Raw genomic sequence first — 22,588 nt, 5'->3', positions numbered from 1 at the left:
TTGAGATAATTTTTGATGATAATCTGAAGAGTAGAATTTGAGGTTCTGGTAATTAATTGGTAAAATACGTAGTGCTGATAAATGGAACGAATATTTTGTAAATTCTAAATTATCAGCACTGGTGCTGATAAATGGAAAAAAGTACATAAATACTAATTTCATATTTTTTAATGTAAATTATGTTTATTTTATGCAAAGAATTAATTTTGTTATGTAAAAGTAGTTTATACCATCAAAATCCAAATGTTAGCATGGTGCTGATAATTGGATCAGAAGCATGCTGATAAATTGGTTTCCCTAGAATTTCATCATCTCTTCTTATTTCTTTCTATTTATTTTTTCTCTTCTTATTTTTTGTTTTATTACCAGTAATATTAGCAAAAGATTTTGTAGATGGTATGCAAGCTACGACAACTTCTATAACAAATAAACAATGTTATAATAATACTGGCTTCGATCAACAATACCAACTAGATAACGGGTCACATACAAAATCAAAGCCAAATGCTGTCCGCGTGAATTTATACCTATATAGCTGCATTTGTTTTTAACGTACTAAGAGAAAAGTTTTAAAACCGTTTTAAGTTTAACCTAATTTCAACCATCGCACCTAGTAATAAAGTCACAAATCTTCAAAATATTATCTTACACTTACTATCTTTCGTAACAAAAGCAATAAACCTATTCTGTCACTTAGAAATGAAAAGACATAAGTCAAATAACATTCAGTGTAAAATCAACTTTAAAGAGCAACAAATAAAGTACTATTTCCTGTCACGGCCTTGTGAGCTACAGCGTTTTGTTTCGTGTCAGTTTGCTTTGTCGAATATTACTACAGGAGGTATGGAGTCGCGTTCAACACTACAATAATTTATAATATGAATGTTTTGGGTATTACGTTTGTTATTATACATACTTATGTATACTTACACCGTTTTAATTTTAATTGTTTTAATCCTATAATAAATTGTATTGTAGAGTAAAGTATGTTGGAGAAGGGAAGAGCGGGAGCGATGAAATACGGGCAAAAGTAAAAAAAAGTACTTATTATTTTCCTCAGTTAATCACATGCAAAGGTGCGAATGTAGTAGCATAGGAGCGAATAAGTTACTGAAATCATTACATAAGTCTCAACAAAAAAATATCACTTGGAAAAAGAATTGTAAACAAACAAAAAACACAAGTCTAGTTTACAGAAATAATATTGCGTAAATTAAAATGGACATTCTGCCCACGTAAACGGATTGCTAGGAAAACTAAAAAAAAAAAGAAATAAGTAACTATCTAATGAGAGTTCAAAAAAACAGACAGAAAAGTAGCATTAACGTATTTAAAAGTTCTAGTAACAAATTATTTTAAATTATTACCTACAACATAAATCTACTCCATGCGTCTACTGTTCTGTTACACAAAAGTTTGGGCACGTATTGGCCGATCTTGGCCAAACGTTTGTAGCGGTGACTCAAAATCGGTAATTTTGTTCAAAATTAAATATTATTTGTTAGTTTAAAAATTATAATATAACTTAATTTACATGTACTTACCGAAAGTAAGACACTCCGGCCGATAAATTGCTTTTTCGGGCATTATTTTTGCAACTCTTGAATACACATTGCGGCATTGTGAAACGTGTTTACATTGGCCGTGTTACAAGCGAACTAAACAAAATAAGAGCTCACGTCTCAAGTGAGCTGTTATTTATCGAGACGTATTTTTTGCGCCGACCCGATATCTAGTTGGTATTGTTGATCGAAGAATACTGGAGATTGTCTTAGTAGTGCGCAATTGGTATGTCTTGATAGTCAACAATATTTACTAACACCAGTCAAATTACAGGACATTATGATTACTAAAAAACCATCTGAACGGAAAGGTGTAAAAAAAAGATATTGACTTGGCCATCGTACGTAATCATGCAATAGACCATCGTAATTCGTTGCCATGAAATAGACTAAACAATTTAATACGAGAAATGTCAACAAAAGTAGGTATACTTGTGTTTTCATGCGATGGCCAAGTCAATTTATTTTATTTAAAACGTAAAATTAATGTAATATTGATATGATAACAATTTACATTATAACTTAAGACAGAAGGTCTCTTAAGTAGGGACTAAATAAAATAACCGACTTGGTATTACATGGATCTCACATTTTTTTACGGTACCTACATAAACTGATGAGGTGCGCGACTTGGATTTTTTTACAGAATGTTTTTGATGGTATCTCACTTCTTTTTGTAGATTCAATTATTCCATTAAACAATAAAATGTAACTGCATCAATAGCTTTGTAATCTCATACATTTATATGGGTTTACAAAGTTATTGATCTGATGAAATTGTAACTGTATCAAAACTTTGTAACCCCATACATTTTTATAGGATTACAAAGTTATTGATGCAGTCGATGTATCTAAAAAACTGAATTTACTGACAGACTGACTGAATTTACAAAATATTTGATTTTTCCCTTGATGTAGGTACTAAATACTAATTTTATGCAAAAATTTTAAGCTTCTATGTCTGTTAAAAGTGCCTTATACTTTTGATGATCTGTCAGTCAGTGACAAAATTTCGAAACTTTAACGTGTTATAATTCTTAAAGTAATGGTTAAAATTTAATGAAAATTCAAATATACCATGTTTGTACAATGCCTGCTTAGTATTTAAAAATTCAGGCTTCTTGTTTTATCCACAATGAAGTTATAGGCGGTCGAAATTGGCCTGAATGGCTACGAGAAAAGGATGGTACGGCCGTGACGCTTTTTTTTTGCTCGACTTATACAGATAAAAGTATTATTAGATTTTAAGTGATTGTTTTGTTAGTTACCTACTAATTATATAAAAAATAAATAAAAACAGATTTTAACAATGTAACTATTTTTTTTATGCAATTCCTCACAGTGATAGTTAGGTGCTGATAATTGGGTTGCTCTATGCTAGTAATTGGTGGAGATGGTGCCAGTAAATGGTGACAGACCCATTTTTTATTCTTACTTGTCTAAATAATCTTGGATAGAGGTCAATCGTGTTTTTCTTTTATTATCGTCTTCCTTATTAAATATTATAACTATAAAATTTGCCTTAACGGACAAAAGCCTTTTTTTCACAATAATAAATTGGCTTAAATTAGGACTAACTCTTAAAGTGCTGATAATTGGGTACTTTACCCTACAACTTGGGTGTCTTCAAGTCCCGAGTGAACAGGTTGCTCATAGGTAGGCATGCTCCATCGTCGGCCTACCGCCAAACGCCATCCTATAAGGTATGAAAAAAATACAACCTATCTTATTTCAAAAAGAAGCGATCTAGGTTTTTTACAGAAACTCCGTCTAACTATTGTGAAAAATCGCCGCTAATCCAAAGATTGAATTTTAATATTTGAATCGAGATCGTTCATTACTATCGATCGTTAGTCAACCCCAACCTAGATAGGTAACTAGATTTCATCCAAAGTAACAATGAGACTAGACATTTCATTAGCACTAATACTTCGAATAATCAATTATTTGCTTGTCATACGAATAATAATGAATTAGCAGTATTGAGCAAGTTTGCTAAATACAACCTTCATGCGGCTGATGTTCAATAAATTAGGTTAGGTACGCAATAGTCTAGGCAAATGTCCAATTGATTTACATCAATAGGTAAATGAAAACCAAGTTCAACCACGAAAATATTTATATATTTTTTTTATACTTATAAGATACTTAGTGTGATCTACAAATTGTGGTTTCGGGTCTGGGTGTTATGTGCATGTAACATTGTACGTTTGTAAACGCACCAATGACACAGGAGAAAATCCTAATGTGGGGCAACGTTTAAAAAAAATGGTATATGGTATGAGTAAGTAGGTAGGTAAGTTATAGGAGGCTGGTAATTAAGGATGCCTCTTTCCTTGGTCTCTTTCTTTACTGGATAACCATAGCATTTATTATTAAATAAAATTTTAGGAAATAAAATCTGCCAGACGGTTTAACGAAAGCATAAATGTGTTATTGCTAAGATGATTTTGAGGAAAAAGGCGGACTCCTCAATTAAAATAGGGACTGTAAATGACGCAGTCGCTAAACAAGAAATGATTAATGGGTACTCATTATTTGGCTGTACTACAAAAATATTATTAAATAATCCCGCCATCTATCGGTGGCAACCTTCACTTTCATCGTTAGAAACGTAACTATACAGTAACTACGGTACCTACATTATATTATTACTGCATAACAAGCTACCTTGAAATGTGAAACTAATAGTGAACTGAATCGACTGTTGCACTAGTAGGCGTAGTTAGTTTCTTGTATTTTGCCACTAGGGGCGTTACAAGCGCCTGTACTAAATGTGTCTATTAAACCCACCTATTTATTTAGATATGTACATAATTATTTGTTTACTAGCTGACCCGGCAAACTTCATACATTATTCTTACCTTGTAAACCTTCCCTGGACTGCCACAAATAATTCAATACCAAAATTAACCATATCGGTACAACGCATCTCGAGTCTTAGTGAGACTAACGAACAGCAATTGATTTTCATATATAGAGATTTGCAATTCTCTTAATTAATTCATTGATGCAGATGAAATACACATGATTTTTAGAAATAATCGATATTAATTTTACCTTTTTTATCGCAGTGGAAATCCTCATGGACTTCCCTCATCGTGGGGATGACGAGGGTGTAGTGCCGAACTCTTACCTGCTAAACCCACTGCGGTTCTTTATTGCATCTGCTATATATCTACTTTATCTACAACACCTTAAGATTGACCAGTAAGCATGCTATAATGGTGTGGATAAGTGACAAAATGGTATATAAAATAAAAGATACGGCAGAATTCACTGACAAACATATTTATTTTTACATTATCTCCTGATATCACATGTCAATGATGTGGTAATTACAACATAAAGTCTTATGGAAACTTCATTTCGAAGGAAACGGATAAATACATTCTGCTACATATACATATTTCTATATAGTGTTGTAGTTCAATGTACGAGTCATGGATTTATGTCCTGTTATAAATCATAATTTTCCGGGCATTTCAGTACGTAAAATAAAATATAATATATAAGTAAGTACATAAAATAAGTTAATACCTTCTGAAGAGCAGATGCTTCAGTAAAGCAAAAGCAGAAGTTTACAAAAATATATCAATTAAATAACAAATACATACATAATAAAATAAAAGTAATATCAAATTCAGTACAAAGATTTTGTCTCTACACAAGAGAGTTACACATTTGGCGATTTTTCTTTATTTAAATAGATATAATACAACAAAATATCTACTAAACTGTAATATACTTATAATAATGTAGTTTGTTCATGAATTAATAAATTCTATTTATCCGTTTCCAGAATTTGTTCATACAATCTCAAGTTGCGTCAGCAGTACAGGTTCAGTTAAATAATACTATACTTACTAGACTATTTATTTACAAACTTACTCTACCACTTATATAACCAATACCTTATAACTAACATCTAATAACTCTGACACATCACTGTACAAATTGAGCCTTATAGGGTTGACTTCAAAATGGAATATGAATATGAAAATGATAGTTACAATAGTCGATGAAATGTGGTGTAAGCCAACCCTAACATATTTCAGATTTTTGTCAAGCTTTCGACACGTTAACCGCCAACAAATACATAAACAGACGTACATACGAAATCACAAATAAACTAAAATTACTGTATCACTCCAATATGAGCACGGATCACGGGAATAATTCTTTGTAAGTGAATTTCGACGTTATTTTATTTGCCATTTCTGTGAAGAGGTCCGCAAGGCTCTTCTCTAGGACCGGACTGATTTCTTGTAGGAATACTTGTGAGTTTTCGTTGATGACCCGGTTGGTGGCGGGTCCCAGGACTGGATCGCCGTCGAACAAGTTGGTCAGGTAGATGGAAGACTGACCGACACGGAGCTTCACTTTGAAGGGATCAAACTGTAGGTGCTCGTCTTCACCGATCTTCTGTTTGTGTCCTCTCATCGTGACGTTGCAAGCGTAGTCTCCTGGAATGTGAAAACGTTTATTAGTTAATTAATAAATTATTTGAACTAGGCGTTACGTCGTCGTCATTCTATCAGCTTTTACTAACATCAGTGAAAATCTGTAAAAACACCTCTTTTGCTTTTGACCTGCCTAGTATATTAGTCCAACTAATACATTGCCTATAAATTAATACCAGGCTACCAATAATTAAGGAGGCATCAAAGACTAAAACTGATACCAAACTAAACATTAGGTTGGTATTCTTCATCAATGTTATAATACTTAACAACCAAAGTTTCTTATAAAATATATCTATCTCCAAGCTAAGTAATAATTACGTTATCTATAAGTAATTTGAGGAGTATTTTGTTATTACATGCATAGTAGGAAGTGGTAGTTAAAGGTAAGATTACGTTTCACCTACGTAACTACCTATATAAAATTATATCTTCCTCAGAAAGCTGAGATTTATACCAGATATAACTGGATGAAACTTTGTATCCAAAAGTAGAATCAACACATAAGAGGCCATGTTGAACAACGCTGACCGACACTAGTAAAGGAATAGCACAACCTTTAACAGATTTTTGTTGGTAGGTTAAGGCTTAAAATGGTTTTACAATCTTCTGCTGTTGTAACAAACGTGAATAAGTTTTTTATTTGTTATATTTATTTATCTCCAAAATTTATATTCGAGATATATGTTATACGTACGCATATTAGGAGTAGTATCAGTATAGTTCAAACGATCTAATAGCCAAAATTAGAATCTAACCAACCTTAACACAAAATCTCTGAATCGATCCAGATTTATGGCAGAAAGTCTTTATAAAAATCTTCATAAATCCAAAGATATTGGATAGCGATCAGTTAATACCGAGTCTGTAACCTTGATAGGACAATTCATGTTATTGGACACAAATAAATCAAATCGGATGGTTACATAAAGCGACACAGTGACACAGTGGACGCACGTGCGGGCTTGTAACGCTAACACCTATGCTAAACATTGCATGGCGCATTAGTAAACTGTTCGGTGAAGGAGCAGCTCCGAGGTGCAAGTTATAAACGGATTTACTTTAAAACTATTATACTCTATGTAAAATTATTCTACAATAGCATGGATTTTTTTATGGTATAAGCCGGTAAACAAGCAGACGGATCACCTGAGTAAGCAATAACCGCCACCCATAGACACCCGACTCACCAAAGGCGTAACAAGTGTGTTGTTGGCATATTTATTGAGTGCGTTATTATCCTCAGTATCAGAAAGTTCTATTTCAAATGATAAAATGTAGCTTGGCAGGAACACATGTTCTCCGTCCTATCTACAAAATCCAAACGACGACAAACGGCGGAATAGCGTGTCCTATACTCAACCTTAGTCTTTGAAGAGTTGCTGGTCTAAGGGTACAACGACCTACAACGTGACTACCGCCATATCACGAGGCCCAAATCAGCTGAATCAGGACATTACACCCACTTTAATGCAACGAAGGTTGTATAGAGTATTTCAACATCCAAAGTGCTGTGTCGCCGCCTCATGCCCAGTTGCGAATCGCTACATCATAGGTCACCCCACTAGATGTAAACTCAATAAAACCTTCTTATTTATGAAATAATTTTGAGAAAAGAAATCAGTGTTGTTCTAGTATTGAACGCATTCGCAGTTAGGTTAGTTAGATTTTAGGAATCACCATGTCATTTTAATTATAGATTAGATTAGATTATAGTTTGTATTAACAGCCTCGGTGACAGAAAACTTAATCAACTTCTCTAACACTAGGTACGCAGGTTTACAACAAATACATATGAGCTATGTACAAATATATAGGAAAATGTGGATGAAATATCCATGTTTATTGTTTAGGTACCAGATAAATGACCTTACATCAAGGTTAGTCTTTACTGATAAGCAATTATTTTCAAATTAATGGTGTATTTAACTAGATAGTTTACTAGACCTTTGCATCTGCCGTAAGTATTTGAAAACTCGGTGCCTCCATACGACGTTGATAATGCTCACCGGGGTATTTCAATGAAGTAAAATTACTATAAGCATTATTGCTACCAAAAGTAATTAAAAAGTCACAATTCCGCATAATTCTTTCCCTTGGGCCCCGACTGACCGCAATGCATACACGAGGCTGATGACGCCACACGCTACTAGCTACGTCATCCTATGCAACTCGGTTCAACAAACCTTGCCGTTACTGCATTTACTAATGCACTTACGAAATCCTAATAGTTTGTATTGGAATATAAGAATTTTTGTGATGAAAGAACGTTTATTTTCAATACTATTTGATTAGACATAAGTAACTGAGTTTTATGTGTGATCTCGAAGTCAAAGTCAACGTCAAAATATTTCAAATAGACCAAGAAGGCACTTTTGAACGTCAAAGCAATTATAATAATATTAAAAATGTCTGTCGATCAGTTATAAAAAATAGACCGTGTATTTTAAATATAAATCCCATCTAATTTTAAGCAGTAGTTGCATTATGTGTGTGCAAGAGAACAGACGAACACTCGAACAGAGAGACAAAAAGAATTTTTTTATAACGGTTGTTTAGACTTCTGTCTATCCAATAATTATCTATTTTCCGGAGCTGCAGACTGCCTAGCGGATTATCGGAGCTTGGGCTCGAAAAGCAAGAGTCTGACATTCCCTCTCGCTTCGCCCAAGGCGAGAGAAGTAATTGGATGATTTTCCGCCCTTAAAAAAACTACCTATTTTAATTATACTTCTATGTTATGAATGTCGTGGTGGTCCGGAAGTATAAGACGCTTCTCATGCATGAGGGTGCGGGATAGAAACCTACCAACGCTAAAGTAACAAAGTAACAATGTGACTTTTCCCGAGTTATATGTACTTTCTCATATTATTTAAACACCACTGACAAACGGTGATGGAAAATATCGTGAGAAATCCTGGGTTATTTCTGATTATGAGTTTAAAATCGCCAACCCGCATTGAGCGTGTATGGTGATTAATACTCAAACCTTCTACATGCGAGAAGAGGCCTTTGATTAGCAGTGGCCACTTATAGTCTGATACTAATGATGATGATGATAGGAAATTACTAGAATTTTTATAACAGGATATTATAACTAAATTATCTGCTTTCTTGCCATTTATACTTCTATATGCAATAGTAATTATGGTAAGAATACATTCAGTACTAGTTAATAATATCCCTGTAGATCTAATGTAATGTAATATTTACATATTGTAAATACATATTTAACTCCAAGTGCCTATATTTGAACAGCATTAAACGATAGGTATTTACTCTTAAGTTCCTGTATGTATGATGACTGGGTACACAGTATTACACGTGTATGATGAGTCTATTATTTATTAAATTAATATACTAAAGAATTAAGTACTATTTAGTATACCTACATTTCTTTAGAAGCTGTGTATGTTTAGCAATATTAATGCTCTTATTCATTATGTTTGACTGATAGTATATGCGTTATGGTCCTGATTTTCGATTTGGCAAAATATTAATGTAAATAAAATACTCAGTATTAGCACTTTAAGCTCTCAAAATATGAGCTGCGGCCTGCCTAGCAGGTTATTAGGACGTAGAACGTGGAACGTAGAAGTAGGAACGGGGTGGTTTTTAGTCAGTAAAAGTAACACTACCTCTCGCCTCGTCCAAAGCAGGAGAAGTCATTGAATGATTTTCAAAATAAAGTCCTCAAAATACAAATAATTAACTAATAAAATTGTAACAACTCAATAAATACGTAATATTCGATTAGACTTAGTGCAACACATTATTTTAATACACAATGAATATAACACATGCTATTATGTGCATACGTTGTTAAAACTACACCTTATGATCTTGACATAGAAACGTAAATTGCATAACAAGCATTGCGATCAGTTGATTCGACCAAGTTGTTAAATAACAGCCAACAACCGAGTAAGTACCTGTTTTACAGGAACTGCAATATGCTCGGAATAACAGATGGCTTGCTTTAACGTATATTAACCGTGTCAAATAAAAACTACACTAAACTGTTGGTAAAAAGGCTAAACTCCTTTTTGTTTGGTCTTTAGAATTAAAAAGTGTACGGCTAATTTGGGCCACCTAACATAACGCACATGAATATTTCCGCCACAAAACAGTATTTCTATTAGGAAACCATCCTAATAGAATGACTGAAAGAGCTAATGCTAATTTTAGAAGATAGCATCTTGGATGCATTGGATCAAGGTTCCTTAATCCAATCCAACCTTAATCCAATCTCTCTACATAATATAACCGAAAATACTAAGGCACTAAGATAAAAATAACCCTCCATAGCAAAGTTTATCGAAATCATTACAGCCGTTTTCTAGAAAATGTATACAATTTTACTTATACGTAATTATATAGATAAAAGGTCTACTAACGGAAGGTTCCCGTGATGTTCCCTCGGCCCTGGAGTCGCAGCAGCAGCACCTGGATGTCCATCTTGTACTTGCCGGCGAAGTCCAGCTTCGGCAGCAGCAGCTTGAAGTCGAACCTGTTCTTGTCGAGGTCTGACCTGAAATGTCACAGAAACACATGATCAGACATGACATGACAGAAAATGAATTTTCGAATCGACTTTAGTCATGATCTTAAACAGCTATTCACGCATGCTGTTCAGTACTATGGGTCCCGAACATGACTTGGAACTAATCGAGCTACCTCATCGAATAGTTGCGTTCGTAAGCCAAACACATGAATAATTTTGCCCTTTCTAATGTATGTGTACCCAATTGATTTTACCCTTTCTACATAAATGTGCGCTTTCTATAATATCGTAGCCCTCTGTCACTGTTCGATTTTCAATTAACTTTTTGAAATATTTTTCACATACATAGGTTTTCAACCTTCACCTCTCAAATAGTTTTCCAAGAATGTTTATTATATAAAGACAAAAGAAAAACACAGACACACAGCTCTATAAACAAAGCAACGATATCCAATGTCGTGTCTCGTCCAATGGCCTTCTAAAACTTCTAAAATATTTGCTTTCACGAAACCACAAAATAAATAATTGTTCTTAAACCATTCTGTCTACGTTGAACCAAGGTTTACGTTTACTATTTCACCTTAAACCCCTAAAATTTAATGTTTAATGTGTGACACTATTATTTGCAGCATGTCTGCTGTTTATAATTTGTACATGTAAAATGTCATTTGTCAGGGTCTGTTTTTAATCCGGAGCTGCAGACAACATAACAGATTAAAGGGGCTCCAGCTCAAAGCAGGAGGAGAAACGGGGTAGTTTTTAGTCAGTGACAATTTGACACTCCCTCTCGCTTCACCCGAGGCAGGTAAAGGAAATGGAAGATTTTCTCCCCGAAAAAAATTGTCTGGTTCTAAATGTGTGATTAAGTATCTATGTATTTTTTAAACTAACAGCTGTAATATACTTTGGGTACAACATAATAGAATTGATATTTAAGAATAACGCTTTTAGAAAACTGACTTAAGGAGGCACTTCGTTTCTTTCCGCAGATTGAAATGATTTATTAAAGCCTAAGTTATAGATTCCATTAAGTAATGCATTCCAAACCTTTTAAAACCTAGTAGAGTAATTTAAACCTTATTGTAACACAAACAGACCTGGAAATAGACTCTCTCTACACCACTTAGCCTTGACTAATACCGAATAATCAAATAATTGATTTACTATCGGAAATGTTAACAGATCCTTCGGGCCAGGAAACGTTTATATAAGGTGCTGAAATATCCAGTAATTTCCTGTAATACGGCTATGTGTAACACACATTTCATACGGGAAGTTTGTTTGGGTTAACCTCAAATCCGGGTAGTAGGCGTCAGGAAAATATAATAGGAACAAAAAGGTTTACGATGCGTAATTTTTCCTTGTTCATTAATATTTGGTTATTGGTTGGTTTGTGTGTACTCCATTGCTTAACACATTTGTTTTAAATCTAAGCTAATGTAAGATTTTTACAGCTAGATTTAGCTACATTAAGAGGCTAGTTTGTAAAGACTATGGATTGAAACCAATCGATACTAATAGGATCAAAATACATCTAGAAGCCATTTCTTCTTCCGACACATAGGTTATACAGAAAATGGTCATTAGTGAAGAAAATCTTTATGATGGGGATGTAAGTGCTGTCATGTAGATCGATGGCGAAGAGACGCGGCAGGTATCAGACCAAATAATTCCTCAGAGCACTCCCCACAGAAAATGCAAAACGAAGTTACATCTCTACGCATTGCCAAAGTGTCAAGTCGGTTTGAAATTTCCTGACACTCAACAATCCGAACCGCACGCCGCTGAACGCGGTCCAGAGGATGAAGCTCGGGAGGAATACAGGTGACTACACCACATGGCATGGCATGACAGTAAATTTTACATGTCCCCATGTCCACAAAAAACGGGCTTTATACTTTTAATTGAAAGTTTGTATGTAAAAGCCAACTCTAGTTGACCTTCAACCATAAAAAGTGTCATCACTTACTGGTGCCAGTGAATCAGCTGCCTATTTATATGCTGAACACGTGCTGTATAAATTACGCATTCTATAATTATGACTATGTGTATATGTTGATAGTATCTCCTGCACGTTTCGTGAGGTGTCAAGGGTACTAAAACAAAAGCCTATGTTTGTTGTCTCACTGTTTTTTAAGATAACAGTTGACGAAAAACTTTAGAAGCTTTTTTTATGATAAACGAGCAGATGTATCACCTGATGGTAAGCAATCACCACTGCCCATGGGCACCTGTAATACCATAGGCGTTACAAGTGTTTCATTGACTATTACAATCTGTCTTGCTTTGATTTATTTTAGACTTTTATCCGTTCTTGACGTTATGTTATTTATGAGACCGTAATGTCTTGAACTATATGTAAAGTACAATTGTAAAAAGACCATTATTAGCCCGGAGTGAATAAGATCGAGGGTGTTTCACACCCGTACCACGGGAAGCACATAAAGCGGTCCTGCACCTGACCTCTCTCTGGTCGTGTAGGTCTGCCGTCCCAACGGGCTTAGAGAGTGAAGGAACAGAGAGTGCACCTGTGTTAGCGCACAAACTTTTTCACTATAATATCTCCTGCGTACTTGCGTAGTGGGATAGTCTAAATAGACAGACTGGCCATCAGGATCGTAATCGATCGGGAGATTTATTTATTTTAGGTATTTATTAATCAATTGATGCACCGTTTATAGGTTACCTAATTAGAGTAAAAATGAATGGATAGTAATACTCACTTAAGTTCCTGTATGATGAAGTTGCTAGGTCCGCGAACTTTAACATCGTTGACGACTGCTGTCAGCTTGGCGCCCTGTGGGCCTCGAGCCAACGCAATCTGACCCAAGCTTAGAGGTTCGATGCCTGGCACGTTTAACTCTGGGATACCCTGGAATTACAAACATAAATATTTATTAGTACTGCTAAGGGGGAGGCCTTTGTTCAACAGTAGACGATAATGATGATGATGGTGATGAAATACTACGTATGAATTGAAATTTTCAACCGTAAGGGTGTTATTGTTAACGTCCCTCTGCCTCTCCACGCACGCTGCTCGTGAATATGAGACCCCAGAGTGACTTGAAAGTAGTAGAGCTTTTCTCGATTAATCACGGACTGGGTAAGTCATATATAATTATATCAATTTATTTCGTGACAGTAATCAAGTATTTTAGTAAAACAAACAACAGTAGGAAAAGAAACATCCCGCAATGTCACACATGAGAGCAACACACAACTTACTGACTTATTAATTAGATGCAAGTAAAGACAATAATAATTAATTCTTACCTATGTAGGTTTAAGGTAAAAAAATGTTTTAGAATACAAATTCGATAGAGCCTTGAAACCTCCGTAGATAATGCTATATGTATGCAATGCACATAAACAGACCTAGGTACTGAGAATTCATAATGAACAGTTTTGTGACAAGACGTTTATTTCTAGATATCCTGAGATCTGTATAGAATAGGTAAATCTGAATTAACACTCACACTCCTGCTTGTTACTAGAAAATCTAGAAATAGGTTTATATTTCTCTACTACAGATTACTGCCTCGTTTGTCGAGTGGTTTATATCATGAGTCGGAACATAGATAGACATCATCAAATACATCCAGACATCATTTAAGTGTGTTAAGTGTGGGAGAGCCATGCTTCGGTACGGATGGTCCGCGTCGACCAGAGGGATACCACGGCCTCACAGAAAACTGACGTGAAACAGCTTGCGTTGTGTCAGTAAAGTTACTGGAGGCGCTATTACCCCCTTCCCAATCCTCGAATCCAACAACCAGTTAATTCCTAGCCCTCAAAAAGTCGGCAACGCTCTTGTAACGCCTCTAGTGTTTCAAGTCTCCATGGGCGGCGGCGATAGCTTACCATCAGGTGATCCGTCTGCTAGTTTACCAGCTTATACCATAAAAAAACATTATGTATCTAATAAACCAGTTGCTTACTACAAAATTTTGCACCCATCAGCCACTTGACATAGTCGTTTGTTTGTTTGTGCCAACACACACATGTGACAATGACACACTTTCAAATTGACTATTAAGCAAATCTTTTTTTTCTTCTTTAATTGTAATAGGTACCTACTAATCAAGGTCTTTTGTAGTTTTGTTATAGGATTTATGATGGTTTTTAATAATAGCTTATACTTGTTAACTTTTAATTTTGTAACCTTGATTAAGGAAAGTTATTTGGAGTATAGAGTAGGGAGATTAATGAAAGTCGATAGAATAAGTATTTCAATAATAGGTCCATCATCTAGAAGCATTACCTATAGTTCAAAATTACTTATGAGGGAGTTTGGGATCAATCCCTATAGTTAGATAAATAAAGAAAACCGAAAGCAATATTGCTAAAATTTACATCAGTACCTCTGCCATTAGTTTGAAGCAATAGTATTTATCGATAGTCGCTAGGGACAACGTAAATTTTTTGTATGTCAAATTTTACAACGCCTCTACCGGTCGTCTGCAGACCTAAAATTTGCCATAAGTACAAACAAAAATCTATCGTCAAATACTATTGCTGCAAACTCATGGTAGAAGAACAGATTACCAGTAAATAATAATATTGAACTTAAACTCTCCATCTTTATGTTGCAACAAAGACATTTTGAACCTCACACACGAACCTAATCAAGAAACATGAGCACATCAGGTCCTGTAACCAAATCCACGTAGAGTAAGCTATCAAATTAACAATTTATTAGTGTTAGATGTTTCCTAAGAGACCGGTCTGGCCGTTCACCCTAATTCAATGCCCAAGGATATGTGCCTGCTTGGATTTGCACAACTCCACCGTACCTACTTGATGCGGTGGTGTCCCTTCGCTGGTTGCAACATGTTTACTTTCATAAAACCCAGCATTAAGTTTATTTAAAGGTTTCGGAAGTTATTAATTAGGTATTTCCTTTGCTAATAATATCTTCGGTTTAAAACTTCAATGGGCAATGCTTTGAAACTCTATTACGAAGCCGTAGCCGAAATACGATTGTTACTACGATATTGGCATTCAGATTTTATTTGTTGGTAGATACTTAACTAACATTTTTGAAAGATTCGTTGATAACCAATAGGTTAAATAGAAAAAACCAAAAACAATTTGTTGAATCACAAAGTTTAACTTCGAACCGTTTTTATTTTAATTATAAGGTTTTTATGAAATAATTTTCGTATCTGAAAATAATTTAATGACAGATAGGAGAGCGATAATAAGTTACTTTACTTTTTCCTTTGATACGGGCAAAGCTAAGCTAGTAAATAAACAAATAAATAACACGTTTCATTTGACACAATTTCCTCATTTCACAGAACTTAATACTACAACAATTAGGTCGTGTTTACATCGCTATCGGAAATATGTATTCGAGAATGTCACTCATGCTGCATACAGCTGATAACGGGTCTATGAACACTCGAACACCTGACTTTGTAATCTGTGTAGGTAAAAATGAGTCCTACGTGCCTTTAGCTTCCGATTTAACAGCAACAATGACTAAATTTTGTGACAAATATGTTAATTTTGTTTATCAGTTGAGGAACGAGGGTATAAAGGATGTTGGAACGTTGTATTTCTTTTATTAGTTCAGTATGGACTGGTGTGGAAGTTTTGTGCTTGTGGCCCTTATAGGACTGTTACAAGTAAGTTTAATATTAAATAATATTCGAAAAAGTTTTTATACTGACATGGTCATTAACACTAATATTAGAACTTAAGTCGAGTTCTAATATTAATATTCGAAAAATCGCAAGATATTGGTAAATATTATTCCTCTACTAGTGTAATAATGAAGTGTGAATTTTATAAATATGTAACAACCTATCTTAACACTTTTTGTTTTTTGTAAAAGGATTTTAAGATAATTTTTAGAATTCGTGGAAATATCACGTACATATTGCACAGTAATAACGCAAATTTTTCAATTGACAAACTTAACAATAGTCCGCACATATTTAATTTATAATTAAATCCCAACTCTTTTTAAACGTGTCTTAAAATATTTTATTTCATGCTGTGTAACAAGTTCATACAACGTTAATACATTGTTCCAGTGCAATTCATTTCAAACTCAAAATGCAAGACCTAACAACAACAGGCAAACTACAATACAATACAGGATACCCTACTACAATCTTCCACAGAATTACAGATTTATCCCGATACCATACCCATATTATACGACGAACTTCAATAACAACCCACCAAGAAGGCAACAACCGCCTAGAGGGCCCACTAATCCAGTATGGACTATTATAATTGATAACACCAATTCAACACCGAGTGTTAAACAACCAAACAAACCTATAATTCTCAACACTAGAGATTTTAAAGTTAGAGTACAAATTGACAATACACGTAAGGGAAAGAATAAACCTTCTAACAAAACAAAGGAACCCGAAGATGACGAGGATCCAAAAATTGACGTAAGAAGCGGTAATGACGATGGCCAAGAAAACAATGATGATGGTAAAAGGAAAGCTGAGGAACCGAAAGAAAAGGGAGGTGATGGTAAACGTGATGATGGAAATAAACCAGAAGATAAAAAAGGGGACGAAAATAATGATGATGATGGTGATGATAAACCAAGAGGCAAGAAAGACAGTGAAAATGAAGACAAACCAAAAAATAAGAAAGATGCTGGCAATGGGGATAAAGATGACAAACCAAAAGAAGATGATAATAGTGACAAGCCAGAAAAAAACAAAGACGATGGAAACAAAGATGATAATAACGAGAAAAAACCTCATAATCATGACAAATCAAAGCATAAGAAAGGCAAAGATGACAAACCGAAAGAAAATAAAGATGATGATGATAATGACGAGAAAAAACCTCATAATCATGACAAATCAAAGCATAGGAAAGGCAAAGATGACAAACCGAAAGAAAATGAAGATGATGATGATAATGACGAGAAAAAACCTCATAATCATGACAAATCAAAGCATAGGAAAGGCAAAGATGACAAACCGAAAGAAAATGAAGATGATGATGATAATGACGAGAAAAAACCTCATAATCATGACAAATCAAAGCATAAGAAAGGCAAAGATGACAAACCGAAAGAAAATGAAGATGATGATGATAATGACGAGAAAAAACCTCATAATCATGACAAATCAAAGAATAAGAAAGGCAAAGATGACAAACCGAAAGAAAATGAAGATGATGATGATAATGACGAGAAAAAACCTCATAATCATGACAAATCAAAGCATAAGAAAGGCAAAGATGACAAACCGAAAGAAAATGAAGATGATGATGATAATGACGAGAAAAAACCTCATAATCATGACAAATCAAAGCATAAGAAAGGCAAAGATGACAAACCGAAAGAAAATGAAGATGATGATGATGATAATGACGAGAAAAAACCTCATAATCATGACAAATCAAAGCATACGAAGGGCAAAGATGACAAACCGAAAGAAAATGAAGATAATGGTAATTCTGACAACAAAAACACTGACAATGGAGACGACAGAGAAGAAAGTGATCCATCGAATAATAAAGACTCTGACACTCCGGACCCCGATGATGAAAATAATGATAATGAAGCTGATCCTGCCGGAAATGACAATAACAGCAACTCTGACAATGACAGCCCTTCAAACGACAAGAAATCTGACGATAACAATGAGGACGATTCCGAAGCAAAGAATGATAATGGAGATAAGCCAGAAGAAAATAATAATGATAAAGATGATCTAGAAGAAAATAACAATGATGGAGATGATCAAGAAGGAAAAAATAATAATGAAGATGATCCAGAAGCAAAGAAGGACGGTGAAGGCGATTCAGAAGGAAAGAAAGATAATGGAAGTAACCCTGAAGAAAATAATGATGGTGGAAATGATCTGAAAGAAGGAAAGACCGATGATGGAGACAACCTAGAGAGCAAGAAGGATGGTCCAGAACCAAATAATGATGATGAAAATGGTCCAGATGAAAATAAAGATAATGGGGATCAACCAGAGGGAAATTAATATGATAAAAAATGCAATGACTAATACTTAAGTAGTGTTAATTACAATTATAATTTATCAAATAAAAATTAATTGAATTGCCTTACTTTTACTAAAACAAGTAAGTAAATATTAAACTGTATTACATTTTTTTCATTTTTCTACTAATTTTATTATGTTCCAAAACGAACGACAAATGACTATGTTGATTGTGTTGCCTTTGTGCACAGACAAACTGAAAAGTAATCATTTCTACTAATAATATGAAATGTAAATAAGTATGTTGGTTTAATTTCATGTGACGTCTATTTTGTCTATTTTAAATCCTAGTTTACAGGAGTTGCAGCGGGTTCGAGAGGTTATGGCGGGCTTGTCTCAAAAAAAAATCTGTGACAGTATATCTATTGTATGACTAGGAGCCTCCTAAACATTAAAGGGATTATCCTAATCTTGCCAGGTTGGTTGGATATCACAGAAGGTTCAGATTTCGCGGTTCTGGTTCGAATATTAGAGGACTGAGAAGTGATATAAGCTACCTTTTTTCCATTGTCTGAAGTTAGAACTATAATTATTGAACTTACCTCTATCATCTTAGGCCTTAGCAAGTCCACCGAGTTCATGATGCATTTGTCTACTTCTGGGTCGTTCCGCTGGCATACTTTTATGTATGATGCTGGAACAAAACAATATGTTATAGCTTCGTCATATAATGCAGCGAAAACTGAGGAAACTAGTTTTCTTATTTTTGTTTAGATTTTTTTATGTTTTACGAAAAGAATTATCACATCACAGTTTGTTATAAACTAAAAATATCGCATTTTCTTAGCAATAATTTCGCGCGGAAATTCGAGTCACAGATTAAAAAACTAGAAATGACTTACAACCATAGACTTCGTAAACCTCTCATAGACATTTTTCTGTTTTTTTTTTTAAGTGGTTCGTAGGTACTGATATTTGTCTATTAAGTCTATATTAGTATAATGATTTATAAAAGACTTATGATTAAGTAAAGCTATAAGTATCCTGTAGTCTAGATCCCGCTTTCGCTGATTGAGAACGAGTATGCGTACAGGTTATGTCACATGATTACATCGTACGGACTATCGTAAACGCAGCTACTCACGCCGAAATAGCCGCGCATTCCATCGTACTGCACTGTGTTTTTAAACACAATATTATTATAAGTATACTAGCTGATCCGGCCGATTTCGCCCGCTTCAAAAAATTGTTGTTCTGTAGTATTTTTATCCTATTATCTTACCTTTTAAACCTTCCCTGGACTTCCACAAATAATTCAAGACCTCGGTCCAGCACTTTTAGAATTTTAGTGAGACTAATGAACAGCAATTCATCTTTAAATCATTGTTTTTATTATAAGTACTAATTACATTTTATAAATGTATAGATTTAAATTCTTAATGCGTATTTACTGGTATTAGTTCATGTTTTATCTATTTCCACGAAATTTAAAGTTGTAACTGCATCTACCTATGTATTATTAAAACCAAAGACAAAAAATATCTTTAATTGCATTCAAATATAATACAACATAGTACGTTAGTAAATATTAATACCCGATTAACTTATAATGACAGATACGTCATACAAATAACGTTCTTAATTCAAAATCTGGAATACAGCGGCTATCCAGACAATGTGAAACAGGCCTTTGTTGTACCTGCCTTTTTTTAAATTAAGAACAACCATAGCTACGTTTTCGTACATTTTTTACTCTTTATTTAGGTTCACGTCTTCGATTGGTAACATTCATTGATTTTGAATTGTATGATAAGCACCTTACTGTTTTTGTATATTATACCGTTAAACGTAACGTACCTATACGGTTTTTTTCTAATTCTAGAAATAGGTTAAACAAATACATGACCTGAACCCTCTGTTGACACGCATGTTAACTAGGTAAAATAAGTACAATGGAAATTAAAAACAAGATGGTATTGTTTAAACATGTTATTGTTTGCAAACAGTCGATGTCTCATCTCATAACTGTACTTTTAGTATACGTCCGTCAATTTTATACCTGCTTGGTTAATTTTTCTAAGTTATGTACAATACAACAAATCGCGATTATTTTTCTGTTTTTTTCTTTGATTTTTATCTTTTAACTTTACAATAATGTTGTTCCTACACTAGGATTTTCTTCTGTGGATGCGTTTGCGAACTTACAAATTCATATATCTACACATCACACACAGACCGTAATTTTTCTGTTTAAAAACCGAACATACAACACGTTACACAGCAGTCGGTTTTATAAACGCAGTTTTTTGTGTGTAAAATATTAGAGGATAGATATTAAAACGTCAAAGGATTAGGAAGCTATACTGTATACCTCAAATCAATCCTGAAAGGCTATTATAATAATGATTTGAACGGTGTCGGAAACCAAAATTTGTGTGTATGACAGATTTCGACCCAAACTATGTATTTTCTTCTCTTTATAAATAGTAATTGTTAGTCTTTCTACGGGGGCTTAAAATATTGACGCCCCAACTTCATTGTCACAACTTTTAAGAATGCTTCCCAAGAACGAAAATAAGTAAGTAATCATCTGAACTTTTACCGCAATCAACATATCTATACCGCTAATTACCTTTACATCACAAATAACCAGAAGATAAGCGATTCCGAGCTAAATAACTAGTACCTATATCGTTTTTATACGAGACAGCATCTATGTCAGCGGTATAATGGCCGTTTATTGCAGTAATGTGCTGCAATAGTGTCCCAACAGAAACGCTCTCAATCTGTACGCAGTGCGAGAAATCGACGCACTTTTTACTTCACCATTAAAATTGCTTGTTTTTCCGTAAATACTTATCGTAATTGAGGACGATATTATGCTGCGATTACAAAAGATGCAGAAATGAGAATTTAATATGCTTTCTGTGTCTATGTTTGTATAGTTTGGTAATCGTATCGGTTTGTTTGTCAAGGAGTAAGGTAGAATTATGGTGCGTTTGTATTTAATTAAATTATGTTCCAATAATTTTAATAAATGCTATCACTTCATAAAATTTATTTATAATTTTGATTTTACGCATTCGAAAAATAAAATAGGCATTTCTTGTAACAGGGATGTCAATCTAATTAATTTTCAGAGACAAGTCTTGCTTTTTTTAAAAAAAATACACCATCCTTATCATCCAGCATAACTCGCAGAAAATTTGAAAATAGAATTGTACTAAACTTACGTATATCAGCGGCGACAAAATGCAGCACAAACAGAAGCACCGTCGTAGGCAACATGTCGATAGAGCTTGCACAATGTACGTAGAAATGTTTCGCAAATCGCACTGCTGTGGAAACTGATTGAAGAGGCGAGGACGGCCAGCCTGGTCGCGGTATCGGCCGGCACTGGCGCACCAACACTACTCCACCACCACTCGGAACACTAAGGACATGTGAGCGTGCATCAGCCCTATTCTGAACTATATACTTGTCCTATGGACAGATTATCATTATGTCTCGTGCTAAGCTTCCTTGTTGTGTCAGGGTTGAAGCTCGACCTTCAGGGAATGTGGGAGGGATTTATCGTTGAGAGATAATTTTAATTTTAAAACCTGTAACTGTGGCTTGTAATAAAACCATTTTTTTAACTTGTTGACATAATTTGTGGCGAATAACTAAATTAATTCATAAAATCATAAAACATACATTAAAATTAAGTGCGTAATTTCAATAAACGCATTGAAATATTCGTTAAAATCATGTGCCGTGCAATGTAATGCCGAATTTATGAAGGAAATCAATAAAAAATATAAATAAACTAGCAAGTCAGTTAATAACATACATACATATACATATTACCAGGGTTATATACTAACATAGTACAGGGGTGCATACTGCGTAGCCATGGCTCTTTCCCCGGATATAGAATACCATAGATTAATGAACTATACATCTAACGAAAACCGGGTAGAAGCGAGTCTCTGGAAAATCTGAACCTTCTGCGATATCCAACCAACTCGCCAAGTGAATATGATAAACCCTCTAATATAATATGTATAACCTTCCAATGTAATCCCTGTAATAGAGTGGTTAGTTTTTTTTTATAACGTCACGCCTTTAATCCCTGAAGGGGTA

The 22,588-nt window shown here is 34.4% G+C and overlaps 2 protein-coding genes across 2 annotated transcripts; one reads left to right on the top strand and one right to left on the bottom strand.

The window, feature by feature from the left end:
- Nucleotides 1-4,837: 4,837 nt before the first annotated feature.
- LOC118262220 (protein takeout) lies at nt 4,838-21,913 on the bottom strand. Its single transcript, XM_050697774.1, has 5 exons — nt 21,697-21,913; nt 19,066-19,157; nt 13,253-13,401; nt 10,423-10,556; nt 4,838-6,028 (listed from the first exon to the last, which is right to left on the bottom strand). The coding sequence occupies exons 1-5, from the start codon at nt 21,749-21,751 to the stop codon at nt 5,730-5,732; spliced, it is 729 nt and encodes a 242-aa protein (XP_050553731.1). The 5' UTR covers nt 21,752-21,913; the 3' UTR covers nt 4,838-5,729.
- On the top strand, nt 15,960-18,704 carry LOC118262221 (uncharacterized protein DDB_G0290685-like). Its single transcript, XM_050697755.1, has 3 exons — nt 15,960-16,159; nt 16,571-17,248; nt 17,333-18,704. Exons 1-3 carry the CDS (start codon nt 16,109-16,111, stop codon nt 18,503-18,505), a joined length of 1,902 nt encoding a protein of 633 aa, XP_050553712.1. The 5' UTR covers nt 15,960-16,108; the 3' UTR covers nt 18,506-18,704.
- Nucleotides 21,914-22,588: the final 675 nt, after the last annotated feature.

This window comes from Spodoptera frugiperda, chromosome 12 (assembly GCF_023101765.2).
Source record: "Spodoptera frugiperda isolate SF20-4 chromosome 12, AGI-APGP_CSIRO_Sfru_2.0, whole genome shotgun sequence".
NCBI classification, from domain to species: Eukaryota; Metazoa; Arthropoda; class Insecta; order Lepidoptera; family Noctuidae; genus Spodoptera; species Spodoptera frugiperda.
The sequence above is the reverse complement of the archived record's forward strand: the minus strand, read 5'-3'. Positions and strand labels throughout refer to the sequence as shown.